Genomic DNA, 20,421 nt, shown 5'->3' on the forward strand with positions numbered 1-20,421 from the left:
CCGGAGGAGAAGGCACACTCCGGGTGAGGTGTGCCCGTCCCAGGCCCCTCCCAGGCCCCTCCCTGCCTGCCGCGCAGCCGCAGCGAGTGATGCCGCCCTGGCTTGTCCACGTCCCCACGTGGCTTAGTCACCGGGCGCTAGAAGTCCCGCCCCTCATTCTATTGTGAACTGCCCTCTGCGCCCGAGAACCTGTAAGGCCCTCCACCTCCACACGCCTCTGCCTGCGGACCGGCCTGTGGCCGCGGCTGCCGGGTCTCCCGACGGCGCCCTCTGTGCTGTCCTGTCCCTGCGAGCCGGCGGGGTGGAGGGTGAGCGTCAGCCTGGGCGCGGCTTTCAGCGACACCGCCCATCTCAGCGGAGCGGGGCTCGGGCCGCCGGCTGCTGTGTCCTCCCTCGCGAGGTGGTTCTGGACGGGGCCTCTGGGGAGCTGCTCTGCCCGGGGGTCCCTGCAGGGGCGGTGCTGTGCCCTCAGGTGCGGAGGGTCCTGGACAGTAACCCCGCCCCCTAGGCCCTACTTCGAAGGCCTGTCGCACTCCAGCTCGCAGACGGAGGTCGGGAGCGTCCACAGCGCCCGGAGCCAGAAGGAGCCTCCCAGTCCGGTAAGTGCTGGGCACTGGCCGGCGGCGGGGGCCGGTCCGACCCCATGGTCGCCGCTGGGTCACTTACACACCGAAGCTGGAACCCCACGCTCACGTGCTGGCTCTCGTGTGGCCCAGCTCCTCGCCCGGCCAGGTGGCTGCCCTGAGCCCACACCCACGAAATCCCAGCCTGTCTCCCGGCCCCACCGGTTCCCTCTCGCTCACAGGCCGACGTGCCCGAGAAGACATGGGTCCCGGGGGGCAAGCAGCCCAGCGACAGCGTCTCAGAGCCAGTGGCCCACGTAAGCAGACACAGTTCACCCGTGGCTGGAGCACAGACCACGGCCCTCCGCTCAGGCCGCCAGGGCCACTGCGGGCCGTCTCTGTGGACAGGGTGTGCCCGCCTGGCTGTGGGCCCGCCCGGAGCACTGTGATGGCTCCGCTGCCCTCGGGGTTCTCAGGAGGGTCCGGGCTCAGGCCGCTGGGGGGGGTGGCGCTGGCTTCCCCTGTGGTGCCAGGACCAGGAGCCCCGATGGGAGGTCGGTGGGCTTGGCTCAGTGCCCAGGGCAGCCCCATGCAGAGCCGCCAGCCTGCAGGAGGCCCGAACACACCCCCACGCCAGGGACCCCGCGCGCGTGCCTTTCCAGCAGCGTCTTCCTCCTGCAGAGCACGCCCACCCCCGGGGAGCAGCCGGCACCGCCCCAGGACAGCCCGGAGCCCGAGACCTCCGCCCTGGACGTGTTCACCGAGAGGCTGCCGCCCAGCGGGCGCATCACCAAGACCGAGTCCCTCGTCATCCCCTCCACCAGGTGACAGACGCCCGGAGCGGAGCCGTGTGGGAGGGGCCCTGTCCTGGGGGTGGACACCCCACAGCCGCTGCTGCGATGAGACTCAGGAGGCGCGCACCCTTTGAGCCCACGTGAGGCTCCAGGAGCGCCGGGCAGTGAGCGCCTGGCCAACCCGGCCTGTCATCCCAGGTCTGAGGCCAAGCAGGCCGGCCGCCGGGGCCGGAGCACGTCCCTGAAGGAGCGGCAGCCCGCGCGGCCGCAGAGCGAGCGGGCCAACAGCCTGGACAGCGAGCGCTGCCCGGACACGCGCAGCCACCTGCAGGTGGGTGGCCCCATCGTCCCCTCTGCACCCCCGAGCCCGCCCGCCCGCAGCCCAGCCCCCAGGCTCTGAGGGCCCTGCGTGCCTTTTGCCCGGTGGCCTCTGCCCAGAGTTGAGTGCTGCCCACTTCTGGGTGCTGCCGGCGGGGAGTGAGGGGGGTCGCTGTGGGGGTCACCCTCCGCCCGGTGTGGACGGCCGTGTCTCCAGATCCCCAGGAAGACCGTGTACGATCAGCTCAACCACATCCTCGTCTCGGACGACCAGCTGCCCGAGAACATCATCCTGGTCAACACCTCCGACTGGCAGGGGCAGGTGGGCCGGTGTCCGCCCTGGGGGTGGGGAGGGGGGCGGCCCGAGCCCACCGTCGCCCTTGTCCCCAGTTCCTGTCGGACGTCCTGCAGCGGCACACGCTGCCCGTGGTGTGCACCTGCTCCGCGGCCGACGTGCAGGCTGCCTTCAGCACCATCGTCTCACGGATACAGAGATAGTGAGTCCCCATCGCTGCCGCCGCGCCACCTTGGGGTCCCTGCACCGGCCTGGCCTGGGGGTCCCGGGGGCTGCGTGCGGATCCGGGTGGGGGTGCCGGGCCAAGTGTGGCCTCGGGGGGCCTGGGGGGCACGGCAGTCCCTGAGAGGACGGCCCTGAGGTGTCTGTCCCTCTGTCCCCGGCCCCCAGCTGCAACTGCAATTCCCAGCCCCCGACGCCCGTGAAGATCGCGGTGGCGGGGGCGCAGCACTACCTCAGCGCCGTGCTGCGGCTCTTCGTGGAGCAGCTGTCCCACAAGACGCCCGACTGGCTGGGCTACATGCGCTTCCTGGTCATCCCGCTGGGTGAGCGGCGCCCTCGCCCGGAAGCGGGGTGCTGGGCTCGGGCTCTGTGGTCAGAAACGCAGCGCGGGGCTTGGCGTTAATCCCTGGAAGCAGTCAGCTCGGCCGCCGAGCCCTGCTCACTTGTGGAACCCCTGGCCCTGTCAGTCACCAGGAGTGACGAGTCCTGGGGGACCCCTCCGGGCGCCGGGGAACAGCCCTGCCTCACGGTGCGCAGCGCTGTGGGCCGGGCCGGACGCCGATGCTTCCCCGCAGGCTCCCACCCCGTGGCCAGGTACCTGGGCTCCGTGGACTCGCGCTACAGCAACTTCTTCCAGGACCTGGCCTGGCGCGACCTGTTCAACAGGCTGGAGGCCCAGAGCGCTGGTGAGGCGGGGTGCACGCCCCCTGCCAGCCGGGCTGGCATCTCCCGAGACAAGACCCCACTGCGCCCACCTTGCTCAGCCCACCACCCCTGGGTGCCGGGACGGGAGGGTGTGAGCAGGCAGGGCCCAGCCAGGACACTCGCTCTGCCAGACCCTGCGAGCCCCGAGCTTGGTGACCGGGCGCTGGGCTGGGAGAGGCAGGGCCCGGGACCCTGGGGGTCAGCCCTTCAGGATGTGGCGAGGACAGCAAGGACCCGCCAGGGGGCAGGGGGCGGGGGCCTCGGGAAGCAGGCAGTGAGTGGGCCCAGCACACGCCTCAGCCCTCACGACCCCATGTGGCCTCGTGCAGTGCAGGACACGCTGGACATCGTGTCGAGGATCACACAGTACATCGCGGGGGCCAACTGCGCCCACCAGCTGCCCATCGCCGAGGCCATGCTCACGTACAAGCAAAAGAGGTGCCTGGAGGGCCCGCCCGGGGGGTGAGGGCAGGCGCGAGGGCACCCGCCCACACTGCAGACCCCAGCATCCCGGCTCCTCGGGGACAAGCCCATTGGTCCACCGGCTGGGCCGGGTCAGGCCGTCCCGGCCTCCACAGCAGGACCGCCCTGGCCAGGGCCGCTGGGCAGGCTGGTGGAGCTTCGCGCCGTCTGCTCTAATTCCTCATGAAAAGCCAAAGAGCGGCTGTCACTGCTCCACCAGCAGCCGGCACCCCGGCCGGGAGAGCGGCGTTCCCTCCCTGAGCAGGCGGTCAGCGGCGGGAGCCGGGCCTGGGTGCGGGGAGCCGAGAGCACAGGCCAGCCTGGGGGATAGGGGCCTGAGCGGCCCCTGCTGGGCCCAGCCTCGGGCCCGGGTCCTCGGGGAGCCTGGGTCCAGGGCTCATCGCTCATTGGGAGGTGAGCAGCCGCCCGCTGTGCAGCCAACCACAGTAGAGCCCTCTGCGCTGCGGAGGGCGGGCGGGCGAGCGGCGTGCTGTGCCTTTGCGGGAACTGGCTGGGCCCCGGCTCTGTGTGCGTAATAACGTGTCCGTGTCTTCTCTCCTGGCGGCTTTCTGAAAAGGAAAAAGAACTTCCATTTTGACTTTACCCTCAGGTACCGCTGTCTCTGGGTCTGCCCCCTCTGCCCCAGGCTGGTCTTTAGGGGTGTTTAGCATGTCAGCAAGTGGGTGCGTCCCGAAGGCCCTGCCCAGGCTCACCTCCTCCTGCTGCTGCTCCCCTGGCCGGTCGGAGCCCTCCTGGGAGAGCCCCACGCAGGGTCGCAGGGTTGCAGGGCTGTCGGTCCAGGCGCCCCCAGGAGGAGGACCTTAGCCCCCCGGACCGTCCTGCTAAACACGCATTGGGGGCTCGAGAAAGACCAGTGTGGTGCCCGTTCCGGGGCTGTGGCAGCTGCTTCCTGCTCGCTGGGGCGCGAGGACCCTACAGCCTGGGCCCAGCTTCTCGTCCCCCCCAGTTGGCTGGTCTGAGCAGCAAACCAGGGTTTTGGGGGACCCTGGCCCTCCCCCGTGCCTGCCACCCTGCCTCCGTGTTACAGGGGTGACACTGGTGCCCAGGGGTGGGGGGCTCCAAAAGCCCCGCCTGCCGGCCCCCTGCGTGCAGGGCGTGGAGGTCTGCAGGTCGGCCTCTGCCGGGACAGAGCACACCCTCCTGTCCGCCCAGGAGACGTGGGCGGTGGGCACAGCCCTCCTGGCCCCTCTCCAGCTCCAGCCTCGGAGCATCTGCCAGGAAGGCCCTGAGGCAATGCGATGCCTGCTGTGCGCCCAGCAGCTCAGGCACAGGGCGCGGTGCGCATCCTGACCTACGGCCTCGCTGAGCGGAGCGGGGGCCGCCCCAGGGGCAGTGGAGGGTCTCCGTGGCAGCCCGTGTCACCCCTGTCCCGCGGCCGTGTCGGGGCTGATGTCTGCATGGCCAGGGGCGTGGCTTGGCTTTGCGAGTCGGTCCGGCAGTGTCCGTGTTGTGGGTCCCCAGCCGTCTGCCTCCCTGAGGGCTGCTCGAGGGGAGGGTTGGGGGAGTGGCTTGCCGAGGCGGGTGGCCTGTGGCTGGAGCCCGCTGGGCACCGGCCGGAGCCCAAGGCCACCCGCCCGCCCGCCTTGGATGCAGAAGCCGCTGGGCCCAGGGCTTGGGCTTTGCTGTTGAAGGTGGAGAAGCCGGGCCTTTTCTTTCCCGTGTCCCCTTCCGAGCAGTGACAGACGGACCGGCCGTAGCCTCCTTAACCCAGCGTGTTCTGGGTGTTGTGCAGGGGTGGCCTGGTGGCTGGGGCGGAGGCCCTGGTCCTCAGCGCGGGGGGGCGGCCCTGCACCTGGTGACACCCACAGGCCATGTGGGCACAATGGCCAACCCTGTACCTGCCCTCAGGCTCCTGGGTTTGGGGGAAGGAGGCAGAGGATCAGCTGGGACAGTGGCCAGAGCTGGACCTCAGCCAGGGGGACACCCCCCGCAGGAGGCACCGCCGTTCCCGAGGCCCTGGGAGACAGGCCTGGGTTGACCTTGGTGTGACCTTCCAAAGGCCAGGGCGGAGACCCGCCTCTCGCCACTTGGGCCTCAAGCCTGACCTGAGAGCCCTCGGCCAGCCCCGGCGGGTGGCCAGGCAGCTGCTGCCGCGGGCTCCCCAGCGGCCTCCGGGCCTGGGGGACAGGAAGGCGGAGGGAAACGCAGCTCCCGGGGCTTGTGCAGAGCCTGGCCCACACGGAGCCACCGCTGCCCACCTGCCTGCGGCTCACGCAGCAGCTCGGCCGAGAGCTCGGTCTGGCTGTGGGCTACTCGTGAGCGTCGTGTTGGAACGTGGTGTGTGCCCCTCGCCAGGCCAGGCCTGGGCACAGCCCCGCTCCCGCCGGCCTCTGGTTGGCACCACCTTTCCCCGCCCATCCGGGAGAAAACCTGCCCCAATTGCCACGGAGGCCCAGATGTTCCCTTGGGGCTGGCCCTGGCCGGTGTTGCTCAGTGGGTAGAGCGTTGGTCTGCCGACTGAGGGTCCCGGGTTTGATTCCCGTCAAGGGCATGAACCTCCGTTGCAGGCCCCCGGCCCTGGTCAGGGCATGTGGGAGGCAACCAGTCGATGTGTGTCTCTCCCTCCGCTCTCTCTAAAAATCAAAACAGCCTCTGGTGAGGCTAAAAGAAAAGAAAGGCGGGCGGCGCCGGTGCCCGATGGAACGCGGTTCCCCCTCAGCTGTGCTCCCTTCACGCGGGAGCCCCTCCCTGGGCCTGGTGGGCGGGCGCAGGGCGCTGCCTGCCCCTGAGCCGTGACTTTTCTCCCCGCAGCCCCGACGAGGAGTCCTCGCAGAAGTTCATTCCCTTCGTGGGGGTGAGTTGTGTGTGGGTGGCGGCCTCGCCCAGGGGTTCTTGCGTCCTGGCTCTGTGGCTGGGGCCCTACACTGGCAGTGGTCAGATTGTATCGGTCTGGTTTTGCATTAAGTGGATTTTTCCAGAACCTTCGCCAGCCTGAGCCTTTGAATCCCTCCCGTCTTAAAGCTCATGCCCTTACGTCTAGGTGACTGGCAGGCTCACACGTCTTGGCGCAGGCGCAGGGGGCTCGGCCGGTGGCCTGTGAGCCGGAAGTCCTCGCCCTCCCCGCGCTGGGAGGAAGGGTGGCTCTCCCTCTGCTGCCCTGAGTTTCACAGCCCGTCGTCCACGGCATGGCCTCCCGGAGCATCGCCCTGAGCGCCGGAGGCAGCCCAGCGACGGGCCTCCCTCGGGGCAGCAGTCCGGGGACCTGCTGCGGGAACGGGCCTGCCGCTGTCAGTGCAGCCAGGAGCCCCTCCACACGACGCGTCACCGCGGCCGCTTTCAGCAGCCCCCGCACGGTCCGCTCGGGCCTTGGCCCAGGGGTTTGAAGCAGCGCCTCCTGAGCCCGGAGCCCAGAGCAGCCCCGGGCTCTGTGCTCGAGCGGGCGGGGCTCCCTCGCCCCCATCCTGCCCTCCGCCGTGGCCTGGCGCTCACAGGCGGCCGGTTGGCGGAGGGCAGGCTGGCGGGCAGGGCCGAGAGGCTCCCCCAGAGGCCATTGTCCTGAGCTCTGGCCGCAGCTCGTGGCCAGCCAGGGCCCTGCAGCCGTGGGCCTCTGGGAGTGCAGGTGCCCACAGTGTGCTGCCACCGCCTCCCCACGCCTCCGTGAGGGAGGGCCTGGTCGTGCTGCCCTGCGCTGGGCGCGGCCCGCGGACGGGGGGCTGGGAGCCGGGCTGGGGAGCCCCCACCCCACCCTGCTGCCAGCGTGCCTGTTGATTTCCAGGTGGTGAAGGTGGGAATCGTGGAACCATCCTCGGCCACGTCAGGTACCCTCCCCCCCGCCCCCACCAGCCTCTCTGAGGCCTGAGGGCACAGCCACTTCGGGGAGGGAGGCCCCTCGTGGTCCCTGTACGGCTCTCGCACCTCGGGTGGCCCCCTCCACCCGACGTGCCAGGGAGGCCTGGCAGCTCCCGGGCACCGTCCCGCCTCCCACGCACACCCAAGCCCACAGGGCCGCCCTGCCTCCCTGCCGCGGCCTGGCACAGCCCCCAGGCTGCTCCGGGCTCAGCACTGTTCCCTAACTCCTCCCCAAAGGAGACTCGGATGACGCGGCCCCCACGGGCTCCAGCGTGCTTTCGTCCACCCCGCCATCCACGTCTCCCGCTGCCAAGGAGGCCTCGCCCACCCCCCCCTCCTCCCCGTCAGTGAGTGGGGGCCTGTCCTCCCCCAGGTAAAGGCGGCCACCCCACCCGTCCCCGGACGTGCTGTCTGCCTGGCTCTTGTCCACTCCCCTCACGCCTGACACCGCTGGCTGCCCCGGTGCAGGAACTGAGGGTTGGGGGCGGGGTGGGGGGGCGCAGGTCCTGGGCTCACTCAGGAGACAGACAGCTTCATCGGGGACAGGACCACGCAGAGTAAGAAAACAGGGTGCCCTGTCCACAGACGGGGTCCTGGGGACCACCACACGGGAGGTGCCAGGGGGAGGTCAGCAGCCCTCGGGTCCCTTGTGAGCAGAACTCACACTGGCAACACGTGTGCGGGCCCTGGGGCCCCTCGCTGCATGGGCCGAGGTCGTGGCTCCCCGGCTTCGTGGGCTACAGCTGTGACGAGGCACCTCCGCCTGCACAGCCACGGGCGCACTGTCCATGGTGGCCGGACGGTGAGCCTCCCTCTGCTTCCCCAGCCAGGGTGTCGGCGCCGAGCTGATGGGGCTGCAGGTGGATTACTGGACGGCAGCCCAGCCCACAGACAGGAAGAGGGATGCGGAGAAGAAAGACGTGCCTTCCGCCAAAAACACGCTCAAGTGCACCTTCCGGTCTCTCCAGGTCAGCAGGCTGCCCACCAGTGGCGAGGCCACGGCCACGCCCACCATGTCCATGACCGTGGTCACCAAGGAGAAGAACAAGAAGGGTGAGTGGCGGGCTGTCGGAGGGGCACCATCGGCCCTTCCACATGCCCCCGGGCGGCGGTGTCCCCGTGGGCAGGGGTCCCAGGGCTCCCCCAGGCCCCGAGGAAGCAGCAGGTCAGCACGGCCCCTTTTCCTCCTAGTGATGTTTCTGCCCAAGAAAACCAAGGACAAGGACGTGGAGTCCAAAAGCCAGTGCATCGAGGGCATCAGCCGGCTCATCTGCACAGCCAAGCACCAGCAGAACATGCTGCGGGGTGAGCGCGGCCTCCTGTCCTCCCCTCCCCGGCCCGGCCCGGCCCTTGACCCAGGGCCCCGGTTCTGTCTGGAACAGGAAGGAAGCCCCCCGGAGCTGGGCAGCTTCCTAAGTCCAGCTCAGCGCGTGCCCTCGTTTTGCTGTGAAACGCCTGTGGCTCGAGCCGGGCTTTGGTCACATTTCTTTGAGGCCCTGAGTGTGCGACAGCTTTTCCAGTTCTGAGCAGTGGCTTCGCGGCCCTCTGCTCCTCCGGAAGAGGCGCGTGTGGAGCTCTGGGTGCTCTGCCCGGGACAGAAGGGCGCTCGGGGGGTCCCCTGTCCGCGGGCTCGGCTTGTGCTGGTGACCCTGGGGGTTGAGAACGCTGCCTTCTGCCCTGATTGGTTCCACCAGAGGGTGTCTCCCACCATCTGCAGGCCCTGCTGGGCGGCCCCCACGCCAGGGAGAGGCGGCCACGGGTGGCTCAGAGGGCAGGCGGCAGAAAGGCCTGGCCAGCAGGTCCTCGTCCCCCGAGAGCCTGGGGGTCGCTGGGGGAGTCGGGCCCCGGCTGGAGGGGTGGGCGCGCTGCTGGCCCATGGCAGGCGGGTCAGGCGGTCTTGTCCCCGCAGTCCTCATCGACGGCGTGGAGTGGAACGACGTGAAGTTCTTCCAGCTGGCGGCCCAGTGGTCCTCCCACGTCAAGCACTTCCCCATCTGCATCTTCGGACACTCCAAGTCCACCTTCTAGCCCTGCCCTCGCCCTGCGTGGCCGAGCCCGGGAGGCCCAGCTGCTATTCTGTTAACATTTCAGTTTACGACAGAGACAGACCCTGGAAACACAACCAAAACCGTCTTACCACCTGGAAACTAACGGGGCGGCCCCCACCGGGAGCCCCCAACCGCTCTGCTTATTAACCAGACGCCCTGGCGGGCGGGAGGTCAGGCGGGCACTGTTGAGCTGGAGAATCAAGGAAGGTGTGTTTCGGCCTCAGGACCCCTAACACTCCCGGCGAGAAGGGCTCTCGCCTTCTCTACCTGCCCTTCCTGGCGGCCAGGACTCCGCTTCCCCGTGGAGCCGGCTCGGCCTGCGCCCAGGACTCTGCTTCCTGGCCCCACAGACTCAGAGCTGAGCGGCCAGAGGCCAAGGGCTGGCCCCCATTGGGGGCATCCTGAGCAGAACCCAGGAGCAGCCCGCCGGCCCTGGGCCCAGCTGCCAACCAGCCAAGTGGCCCGCACCACCCACCCGTGGTTCCCAGTAAACTCCATCCCCACGGGCAGCGGGGGTTTCACAGCAGCAGCTATTTTTAATGCTTTTAAATACATGTTACAATGTGGCTGCCAAACAAGTCCATCGCTCTTCTCACATCCCGGGGCCAGGGCTGGACACCGCCAGCGGCCCCCGCCCTGCCCAGCACACCCGCCTCCGTGACCCGCTCCCTCGCGTGGCTCCTGCCCCAGACTTGGCACGCACGGTGGTTTTCTCCTCCCTCCACCCCCAGCCCCACCTGCTGGCTGGGGGGCGGGTGGGGGTACAGCAGCCCTGGGGTGGCCAGTGGAAGCTCAGGCTGGGCACCGTGGGAGCTGTGGGGACAGCCAGGGGACCCCCGCAGGGGCCGGGTGGAGCACCTCAGAGCTAGGGTTTGGGTCCCATCCTAGTTGGAGCCCACCCTACACCTTCCCACACAGCCAGCACCCTCCCCGGCTGGCCGCCCCCAGGCGGTGGGCCCAGCTTCCTAAGGCCGAGAGCCACGCAGCTGTGCTCAGAAAGCGCCAAATGCAGGGCCCGCTGCAGAGGGACGGGCCTCACCAGCAGGGGTCCCTCCTGGGGTGGGAGAGGGCCCCTCGTTCTCACCTGTGCCCTCCCTACCTTCTCCCCCTGAGGCTGTTCACACCAAGGGCTTTGGGGCTGCTGGCAGATAGGACACGGGCATGGCCGTGGGTGAGCCCAGGCCTGGGAGCCCCCCTCCCCCCCCCCCCCCCCCCCCCCCCCCCGCCCCAGACAGCACCTCTGCTCAGTACACCTTCCGGGTGCAGGGACCAGTGCCTGGGGCGGACCCGGGGAGAACCCGGAGCCCACAGCCCGGGCGACCCTGCGCCCCCCCACGCCTCCCGCCGCGGGTGCCAGGGCCTGGTCACTGCCCGGCGGGGAGAAGCAGGTGGAGGTGGCCGCCCTCGGCCTCTGGCCTCGGCTGGTTTTGGAGGAAGTGGCCAAGCGGCTGTCCCGTCCACCCTGGAGCTTCCTCCCCGCTGCCTCCCTGCCCCCCTCTCAGCTGTGTCCGGTACCCCGGGGGGGGGCGGGGGGCACGGGCACCTCTACCCTGTGCGCGGGGCCTGCAGAGCCCGCCCGCCGCCGCCCCGGCCCCCACGATTCCCCGAGGCCCGGGCGCGCTGAGGACAGTGCGCACAGCCCGGCCCGGAGGGAGCGCGGGGCGGGAGGGGGTGCGGACCCCGGGCCCCACGATTCCCGCTGAGGACGGTGCGCACAGCCCGGCCCGGAGGGAGCGCGGGGCGGGAGGGGGTGCGGACCCCGGCCCCCACGATCCCCGCTGAGGACGGTGCGCACAGCCCGGCCCGGAGGGAGCGCGGGGCGGGAGGGGGTGCGGACCCCGGGCCCCACGATTCCCGCTGAGGACGGTGCGCACAGCCCGGCCCGGAGGGAGCGCGGGGCGGGAGCGGGTGCGGAGCGGCGGTTTCCAGCCCATCGGACGCCCGAGGGCGACGGGCCCCGGGGAAGCCGCCGCCTTCCCGGCTCCACCGCCCCCTCCGGTGGGCCTCGGCCCGGGATCGGGGCCGGCGGGAGGCCGCGGGGCGAGGGGGCTGCTGGAGGCCGGGGCACCGGGCCGAGGCCGGCCTCGCTGCGCGGTCACCCCGGGCGCGGGCCCCGGACGGACGGACGGACGGACTCATGGCCAGACCGCCACCCGCCCCGGAGGGCCGGCTGCTGACCACCCGCTTCTCGGCCGGGGAGCCGGGGGGGCGTCGCTGCTGCTGTTTAAGGGACACGGGGTTCCCTCCGGGCCTTTTGGGGAACAGAGTCGTCCGCTCGCAGGTGCGGAGGCGGCACGAACAGCGGGAGCCCCATGCCCCCCGCCCGCTGCCTCCGTCCCGCGGGGAGGGCGGGCTCCAGGGCGCAGGCGCGCACGGGCCGGAAGCGGAAACAGCGGGGCGGGACCTGCAGCGGAAGTCGCTCCGCTCCTCCGCTCAGGCTTCCAGAATTCCGTGGGCCCCACCCCTGCCCTTCGACCTCCCAGAACCGTGCGCCCCGCCCCTCCCCTTCCCCACCCCGTACCCCAGTGTCCCGCCCCTCCCCCACCCGTACCCCAGTGCGCCCCCACCCCTCCCCCACCCCGTACCCCAGCGCGCCCCGCCCCTCCCCCACCCCGTACCCCAGTGCGCGCCCCACCCCGTACCCCAGTAAGCCCCCTCCCCCACCCCGTACCCCAGTGCGCGCCCCACCCCGTACCCCAGTAAGCCCCCTCCCCCACCCGTACCCCAGCGCGCCCCGCCCCTCCCCCACCCCGTACCCCAGTGTCTCCCCATCCCCCACACCGTACCCCAGCGCGCCCCGCCCCTCCCCCACCCCGTACCCCAGTGTCCCGCCCCTCCCCCTCCCCCACCCGGTACCCCAGCGCGCCCCGCCCCTCCCCCACCTCCATACCCGAGTGTACCCCGCCCCTGCCCATCTCTGTACCCCAGTATGACCCGCCCTCCCCACCACTGTACCTCAGTGTACCCCGCCTCTCCCCCACCTTGGCACCCCAGTGTCCCCCCTCCTGCTGACCGCTGTAACCCCATCTGCTCTGCCCTGACCAGCGCACCCCCAGGTCCCCTCCCAGCCTCCCGGGGTGTCCCGCCCCCTCCCCCCTCGGAGCCCTCTGGGCCGTGGTGCGGTCCTGCCACGTGGGGGTGAGGTCACAGGGGCTCGAGGCGGCGGTGGGGGAGCCGCCCCGCAGTCTCACCCGCAGGCCCTGAGCCTGAGCAGAGGCGGGGGGTCCGGGGAGCCTGCGGGGAGCGGCGGGGCTCGGCTCGGGGGACCCATGAGGAGCAAGTGGCAGCAGGAGCTGAGGCCCCGGCACCCGAGGGGTCCGCTGTGGAGTGTCAGGGCCTGAGGCCCGGCCGCGGGGACAGGGAGCCCCGGAGCCCCAGAGCCTGACCTCCGTCTGCGGGGGTCGGGGAGCCCCGGAGCCTGACCTCCGTCTGCGGGGGTACGGGGAGCCCCGGAGCCTGACCTCCGTCTGAGGGGGAGCCCCGGAGCCTGACCTCCGTCTGCGGGGGGAGCCCCAAAGCCTGACCTCCACCTGCGGGGGGAGCCCCGGAGCCTGACCTCCGTCTGCAGGGGGCGGGGAGCCCCGGGGACCTGCGGCCAGCGCCCCACGGCGGCCCGCCGGCTGCCCGCCGGCTGCCGGCCGAGCGTGAGCCTGAGCATGAGCGGGAAGCATCTGCTGGGAGGCGCCCCCCAGAAGCCGGGACCCCCGCTCCCCCCGGAGCGTCTGCCCAGTCGGCCTGCCGCCCAGGGCCACCCCAGCGCGCAGAGCGGCCGCCAGCAGGTGCTGGAGACTCAGGACTGGGTAAGCCAGGGCCTGCCCCCCCCCACCCCCCAACACACACACACAGGGCGCAGGGGCTGGGCGGGGGGCGCTGGGCGGGTGTGCGAGGGTGGGCGCGGCTGATCGGCCCAGCACAGGGGTGGGCTGGGCACAGGACTGGCCTCCTCCCACAGCCCCCAGAGCTGCAGGGGTCAGCCTGCCTCCCCAGGCACCGGGAGGGGGCACCTGAGACCAGGGAAGGGCAGCCCCAGTCCTCACAGCGCCCTCACCCTGGAGCCGCCTGAGTGCCCCCCACAGCCGCTCGCTCCCACAGGGCAGCTGCCGCCGGGAATTCTGTGTGGCCCCGTGTCAGGGCCGAAGCCTGGACGAGCCAGGTGGACACGGGGCCTGTGGGTCCGAGTGGGGACCCCGAGAGCTGAGTCCCCAGACAGGTCAGCTCAGATGTCCGTGAGGTCCAGGCTGGCGCGTAAAGAGGCCGAGGGCGGCCTGGCCAGTGTGGCTCAGTGGACAGGGTGTGGGCCTGCGGACTGGAGGGTCCCAGGTTCGATTCCGGTCAAGGGCATGTACCTGAGTGTCGGGCTCCATCCCCAGCTCTGGTTGGGGTGCCTGCAGGAGGCCACCGACGGATGTGTCTCTCCCATCGATGTGTCTCTCTCTTTCCCCCTCCCCTCCACTCTCTAACTACCAATGGGAAAATATCCTCAGGTGAGGATACAAGAACCCACACAAAACAAGATGCTAAAGCTTTTCTTTTCCAATACGGCAAAGTGCTCCAATGGAAAAATAAGAATAGGTTCAGCCCTAGCAGAGAGGCAGTCAGAGCTCAGAGCTCCGTTTTGAAAGCAGGGGTCCTGGCATCTGATGCATGAGCCGCAGGACGGAACAGGAAATGGAGACATGGCCTGGCCGGTGGGCTCAGTGGATAGAGCACCAGCCTGTGGACTGAACGGTTTCAGGTTGATTCTGGTCAAGGGCACGTGCCCAGGTTGCAGGCTCAATCCCCAGTAGGGGGCGAGCAGGAGGCAGCTGATCAGTGATTCTCTCTCCTCATGGATGTTTCTATCTCTCTCTCCCTCTCCCTTCTTCTCTGAAATCAATAAAATATATTTTTAAAAAATCACTCCTATCACCTCACACCTGTCAGAATGGCTACCATCAACAAATCAACAAAAGACAAGTGCTGGCAAGGATGTGGAGAAAAGGAACCCTCTTGCCCTGCTGGTGGGAATGCAGACTGGTGCAAGCACTGTGGAAGACAGTGTGAAGTTTCCTCAGAAAATTGAACATGGAACTCCCATTTGACCCAGGAAACCCACTTCTAGGACTATCTCCCAAGAAATCAGAGACACCAATCAGAAAGGACATATGCACCCCTCTGCTCATAGCAGCACAATCTACAATAGCTAAGATTTGGAAACAGCCTAAGTGCCTCGTTTGGCAGATGAGTGGATTAGGAAACTGAGGTACATCTATACAATGGAATACTACGCTGCCGTAAAAGAGAAGGAGCTTTTCCATTTGCAACAGCATGGATGGACCTGGGAAGCATTACGCTAAGCAAAATAAGCCAGCCAGAGAAAGACAAATATCACATGAGCTCACTCCTTTGTGGGATATAATGAAAAACGTAAACTGATGAGCAAAAATAGATACAGAGACGGAGAACCATCGAACAGACCGTCAAACCTCAGAGGGAAGACAGGGGGAGGGGAGGTTTAAGAGATCGACCGAAGGACTTCTAGGCATGCAGATAAGCATAACCCACGGACACAGCAGGGGTGTGGGCGGGGGGGAGGGCGGGGAAGGAGACATATGTAACATTTTCAACAAAAATAATTTTTTTTAAATCACTCCTTAAAAACACCAAAAGAAAATCAAGACATTGGCCAAAATACCGACAGGCGCAGTGTGGGTGGGGCGGGAGACTTCCCTAAACTGTGTTGGGCACGTGGTAGCCCCGCCTCTCCCTGGGAACCAGGACAACCTGCAGTGAAATGTGAGGCCCTACAAGGACAAGAAGAAACCCTGCAGTGGGGGTGGCCCTCCCAGCCGAGCCTCAGGGTCCAGAAACCACGAAAGAAAAGGGACACGTTGAGGGCTGAAGAGCAGCAGATGGGCCGGGAGCCACAGCTCCTCTCGGGGAAAGGCCAGACTTCGGAGCCCCGGGCGCCCTCCAGCACAGGATGGGTGACGTCGGGCAGAAAGGACCTCCAAGCGCAAGGAAGACGGGAGTGCACGAGCTCAGGGCGTACAGTCCTGGGAGAAGCGTCGGGACCTTGGGGCCAGCAGTGGCTTCTCGGGTGTGGCGCCAACCACACAGGCCACAAAAGTAAAAACAGATGCGTTGGATGAACTTCACCAAAACGAAAAACTCAGGACCATCAAGGACATGGTCACCAGAGGGCAAAGTCAGCTCCTGGGTGGGAGGAAATGTTTGCAAGTCACATGTCTGCCAAGGGGTTGGGATCCAGAATGCACGGAGGATTCCTAAAACTCAACGACAGGAAGCAACAATCCGAGGCAAGAAACAGGCAGAGGACTTGAAGAGACATTTCTCGAAAGACATACAAGTGGTCAGGTGTGTGGGAAGGTGTCCACACCGTTAGTCGTAGGCCTGTGCAGGTCAGACCCCAGGGACGCCCCTCAGACCTGCTAGGAGGGCTGCCGTAACTCACCAGACGGGCCAGCAGGTGGGTGAAGATGTGGAGACGTGGGAGCCCCGCGGGCGGCTGCGGGGGCGGACGTGTGGCCCAGCGGCTCCACTCCCGGGCGCTTCTGTGAAAGGCCAGGAAGCAGAGACGCGGCAGACGTCGGCAAACCCATGTCCGCGGCAGCCCCTTCACAACATCCCAAAGGTGCCGGCCACCAGTGTCCACCTGTGCGCGTGCATCCGCCCCACGGACAGCGCCCTGCCCCGGCTGCCACTCGGGTGGGCCGTGGGGATGTCAGCTGAGCGAAGTGAGCCAGACACAGGACAGACACTCAGCCACTAGCACGGGGCCTCTAGCGGTGCGCGCTCAGGTGAGAGCAGACGTGGGAGCCCACGGAGGGGAGCTGGGCTGGGCTTTTTGTTCGTTTGTTTTGTTAACCCTCACCCAGGGGTTTTAGAGAGAGGGAGGGAGGGAGGGACTTCGTGTGTGGCTCCCTGTTCATGCATCTTTGGTTGCTTCCTGGATGTGCCCTGACCAGAGATCGAACCCGCAACCTGTGCGCATTGGGACGATGCTCTGACCCACTGAGCCGCCTGCCAGGGCACCAAGGACTCCACGGCAGCCGGGGAGCCCCCCCGAGTGACGTGTGGGCGGGCACCCCAGGCAGTTAGGAAAGCAGCCATCCCCGCCCGTGAGGTCTGAGCTGCCCAGCCACTGGCCCGTGAGGATGAGAGGGCAGAGGTGAAGGAGGGCAACCATGGGCCCGGCTCCCGCGGGCACAGAGCGCCCTGCGGAAGGCCCTCAGCCGCACCGGAGACGGACGTCCTCCCATCCCGAGTGGCTCTCCGGAACCAGGGAACCAGGGAGCCAGGGCTCTGTCAGCGGCAGCGAGTCCCCAGGGCCGGGGGCGGGGGCGCGCAGCACAGATGTGCTCAGAGACTCTGCTGAACAAATGAAGGTGCATATGTGTCCCGAGGAGGAAGGAATTTGGAAATTTGTAAAATGCTCCAATGGGATGGAGAGTTTGAATTTTGCCAAAAATATAAGAAAAGAAAAAAAAAAAGCTCTAATGGACAAAAGGAAGAAGACCACACAATTTGCCTCAATGGATGATGAAGAAGAATGCCAGTAAATTCCAGTTTATTTCCTTAAAAACAAAACTGAACACCTGTTGTCTTTTTAAAAATTAATTTATTTTTTATTGTTGACATAATATTTCCCTCCCCTGCCCCTCCACCTATTCCTCGTCCGTCCGTCCGTCCCCCGCCCCCACCCCCCCCGAAGCTGAACAGGGTAGGACGGGATGGGCGGTTCCGAGTGGGCCTCCCTGGAGCATTCCTGCAGACTCGGGCCAGGCAGGGGTCAGAGCGTCTCGGTGACGATGGCAGGGCCTGTGCAGAAGCCAGGGAAGCGAAGTGAGCGCTAAGCACCGGAGAGAGAAGACGAGGGGTCGCCGTTTGCCGCTGGGACAGTGTCTCCCCAGACAAACCCACTCATAAAAGAGGAGGACGGTGCAGGGTCACCACGCGGACGTCACAGTTTAAATACAGGGAGAGTGCCCGGCAGACGGCCGTGGAGGAAGGATCCGTTCACAAGCCGCGCGCTGCAGACTCCCCGCGGCCGCCATGGGCCGGGCTCTGGGGTGACAGCCGCAGGCCCTGCCCCAGGGGCTTAATGTCTGAAACCTGCCAGACCGCCCCCCGCCCCTAACGAATCCAGTGCCGGTCCATTTCTGTTACATTTATTTGTTTTTATACTTTTATTAATTTCAGAGAAGAAGGGAGGGGGGAGAGAAAGAGAAAAACATCAGTAATGAGAGAGAATCATGGATCGGCTGCCTCCTGCACGCCCCCCACTGGGGATGGAGCCCTCAACCCAGGCATGTGCCCTTGACCGGAATCGAACCTGGGACCCTTCAGTCCGCAGTCAGGTGCTCTATCCACTGAGCCACCCGGGCCAGAGCTGGGCCCGCCCTCCCCGAGGCCACAGCAGTAGGGCTGCTGTCCTCAGGCCCCAGGTCGGGGGCTCAGTGCCGCCTCCGCACCAGCCCCAAGGCCTGGCCTCCAGTTAGGCTTCCCGCCTGGGCCCCTGCGCACAGCCCAGCGGGCAGGTGGGCATCCCGGCCAGGGCGCCGGGCAGAGCTGCGAGGCCCTGGCCTTGGTGGTGGGAGCCGGGCTGGGGCCCGGGAGCTCAGCATCCCCCGGGGGGGGGGGCGCGGAGGGTCTTTGGGTCCAGGGACCTCTGTCCCCTTAGGTGAGCGAACCCCCAGAGAGCAGGCGCCGCTCCCGCCACTGGAGCCTCAGCATCGAGGAGCGCAGGCAGCGGGCCCTGCAGGACGCCACGCAGAACCGTCCTGGCTCCCACGGCCAGGTGCGCCGGAGGGCGCGGGTCACGGACGCCCCTGCCCAGCCTCACCCCGCCCCTGACCCCGAGCCCCTGACCCCACCCCTGACCTCGAGCCCCTGACCCCACGCCCCTGATCCCGCACCCCTGCCCAGCCTCACCCCACCCCTGACCCCGCGCCCCTGATCCCCCACCTCTGACCCTGTGCCCCTGACCCTGAACCCCTGACCCTGTGCCCCTGACCCTGAACCCCTGACCCCGTGCCCCTGACCCTGAACCCCTGACCCTGCGCCCCTGACCCCGTGCCCCTGACCACACGCCCCTGATCCCGTGCCCCTGACCCTGCACCCCTGACCCCGTGCCCCTGATCCCGTACCCCTGCCCAGCCTCACCCCACCCCTGACCCCGCGCCCCTGATCCCCCACCTCTGACCCCGTGCCCCGACCCTGCACCCCTGACCCTGCACCCCTGACCCCGTGGCCCTGACCCCACGGCCCTTGACCCCACCCCTGACCCCGCGCCCCCTCAGGACATCCTGCAGATCGTGAGGCGACTGGTGTCTGAGGACGTGGACAAGGATGTGCTCATCTTCCACTCGCCCCGGTCGGCCGAGTCCACCCACGCCTTCCACACCTTCCTGGCCCGCAGCTCGCCTTTCTGGCACAACATGACCTCGGCCTGGGCCTCCGGGTGCCCGCCCTCCTGAGCCCACCAGGCCTTTTGGGGGGCCCTCCACACCCCCAGGGGCCCAGGCCAGCCCTGCACCCCCCCCTCCCCCCGTGCCCTGCCTACTGCTGGGCTCACTGGTTCTCTCTGGTTCCCCTGAAATTAAATAATTAAATGTGTTCCAGGACTGCATTCCTCAGGCCCTGGGGGGAGGCCACAGAGACGGGGGGGGGGGGGGGGGGGGGACGGCGGCGGGGCAGAGGGTTGGGCAGGGCTTTGGAGGACATGAGGGCCCTCCGCTCAGAGACCCCGATGATCAAGGGGGTGGGTGAGGAGGGCCAGGTGGGGCGGGCGGGCGGGATGATGCCCCTGTGCCCGCATCCCTTCAGCAGGTCTGGGCGGGTGACAGTCTGTTCCGGGGCCGAGTGACTCTAAGGCTCCGCGGGCATCGCACGAGACCCCGGGGTCCACTGGCTCACACTGCCCTCTCCACGGTCTCATGAGGCTGGGAGGGCCGCCCGCCCTCCGCCCTCCGCCCTCCACGTGGTCTCGGGCCTCTGCATGAGGTCTCCCCCGGGAGCTGGGTGTCAGGTGGCCCCGGCACCCCCACCGCTGTGGCAAAGCCATGGGGTTCAGGGTTGAGGCCTGGAGCTGGGGCTCCTTGGCCGCCTCCCGTGGTCGCAGCACGTGGGGAAGGAGCACCACCTCTGCTGGGGAGCCCTCGTCCTCCCTGTCCTCCCTGTCCCCGCCCTCCCCGTCCCCGCAGAGCGCTGCTGCCTTGGTCACTCCCTGTGGCTCCCCAGAGGTCCAGGCAGGCCCCCGGGCTGGGCTGGGCAGGTGTGGGCCGGGCTGCCTTCCTTCCCAGAGGTGCCAGGGGACGCCCACTCCTGGCCTGTCCAGCTCCTGGAACTGCCCGCATCCCTGGGCTCAGGGTCCCTTTTGCCATCTCCCAGGTCAGCAGGTTGGCGTTCGACCCCCTTCCCACCTCACTTCTCCCTCCTGCCTCTCTCCTTTTAGGGACCATGGGACTGTCCGGCTGCTGGCACCGGGATACTGTTTCAGGGTCTTCGGGGAGCAGCCTTCACCCCTCGCCGTGAGACCGAGCCGTTACGGTGGGGAGGCGTGGACATCGGGGAGGGACTGTCTTCCCAGGGCTCCTGGCACCCGGGGGCTCACATCCCAGAGCACAGGACGCCCACAGCCCAGTGACCGACCCCAGGTGCCAACCGTGCCCGTGCTGGGTGCCCCCAGGGCTCCCCGGCCGACGGGCGGACAGCATCAGTCTTGCTAGGACGCCACCCGTCACCGATGCCGGCAGACACTGCTTTGGGCTCTGCTCTCGTCCCTCTGAACCAGGGCTCCTCAAACTTTTTAAAAGGGGCCAGTTCACTGTCCCTCAGACCGTTGGAGGGCCGGACTACAGTTTAAAAAAAACTATGAACAAATTCCTATGCACACTGCACATATCTTATTTTGAAGTAAAAAAACAAAACGAGAACAAATACAATATTTGTATTTGCATGTGGCCCGCGGGCCGTAGTTTGAGGACCCCTGTTCCCCCCGGAGCAATGCGCTCGGGCTCCCGGACACCCGGGGCAGGAGGACAGGCTCCCGGGCACCCAGGGCAGGAGGACAGGCTCCCGGGCACCCAGGGCAGGAGGACAGGCTCCCGGACACCCGGGCAGGAGGACAGGCTCCCGGGCACCCAGGGCAGGAGGACAGGCTCCCGGACACCCGGGCAGGAGGACAGGCTCCCGGGCACCCA

The 20,421-nt window shown here is 67.8% G+C and overlaps 2 protein-coding genes across 6 annotated transcripts in view; both read left to right on the top strand.

The window, feature by feature from the left end:
* The window catches only part of PACS2 (phosphofurin acidic cluster sorting protein 2), a 32,236-nt gene extending 22,453 nt beyond the window's left edge, over positions 1–9,783 (top strand). For 2 of the 5 annotated variants that reach the window (XM_070411821.1, XM_070411831.1), the window contains exons 10-25: positions 509–599; positions 806–880; positions 1,245–1,387; positions 1,556–1,688; positions 1,893–1,997; positions 2,066–2,172; positions 2,361–2,515; positions 2,768–2,878; positions 3,227–3,335; positions 3,937–3,969; positions 6,132–6,174; positions 7,096–7,138; positions 7,407–7,542; positions 7,996–8,222; positions 8,361–8,474; positions 9,079–9,783. In XM_070411821.1, coding sequence (XP_070267922.1) covers positions 509–599; positions 806–880; positions 1,245–1,387; positions 1,556–1,688; positions 1,893–1,997; positions 2,066–2,172; positions 2,361–2,515; positions 2,768–2,878; positions 3,227–3,335; positions 3,937–3,969; positions 6,132–6,174; positions 7,096–7,138; positions 7,407–7,542; positions 7,996–8,222; positions 8,361–8,474; positions 9,079–9,197 — 1,744 coding nt within the window. In that variant the 3' untranslated portion in view covers positions 9,198–9,783. Of the gene's footprint in view, positions 1–508; positions 600–805; positions 881–1,244; positions 1,388–1,555; positions 1,689–1,892; positions 1,998–2,065; positions 2,173–2,360; positions 2,516–2,767; positions 2,879–3,226; positions 3,336–3,936; positions 3,970–6,131; positions 6,175–7,095; positions 7,139–7,406; positions 7,543–7,995; positions 8,223–8,360; positions 8,475–9,078 lie in introns of those variants that run through there. The other 3 variants (XM_070411839.1, XM_070411847.1, XM_070411856.1) reach the window with 2 other exon arrangements.
* Positions 9,784–12,140: 2,357 nt separating this feature from the next.
* On the top strand, positions 12,141–18,806 carry TEX22 (testis expressed 22). The gene is made up of 3 exons (XM_070400757.1): positions 12,141–13,017; positions 17,901–18,017; positions 18,520–18,806. The coding sequence occupies exons 1-3, from the start codon at positions 12,874–12,876 to the stop codon at positions 18,694–18,696; spliced, it is 438 nt and encodes a 145-aa protein (XP_070256858.1). The 5' UTR covers positions 12,141–12,873; the 3' UTR covers positions 18,697–18,806.
* Positions 18,807–20,421: the final 1,615 nt, after the last annotated feature.

This window comes from Myotis yumanensis, unplaced genomic scaffold (assembly GCF_028538775.1).
Source record: "Myotis yumanensis isolate MYYU_CA2020_CCGP unplaced genomic scaffold, mMyoYum1.0.hap1 SCAF_1, whole genome shotgun sequence".
Classification (NCBI taxonomy): domain Eukaryota; kingdom Metazoa; phylum Chordata; class Mammalia; order Chiroptera; family Vespertilionidae; genus Myotis; species Myotis yumanensis.

Coding starts and splice junctions, on each gene's coding strand:
- TEX22 (XM_070400757.1), top strand. CDS start 12,874: ATGAGCGGGAAGCATCTGCTGGGAGGCGCCCCCCAGAAGCCGGGACCC. Junction 13,018..17,900: donor TGCTGGAGACTCAGGACTGG/GTAAGCCAGGGC, acceptor CTGTCCCCTTAG/GTGAGCGAACCCCCAGAGAG. Junction 18,018..18,519: donor GTCCTGGCTCCCACGGCCAG/GTGCGCCGGAGG, acceptor GCGCCCCCTCAG/GACATCCTGCAGATCGTGAG.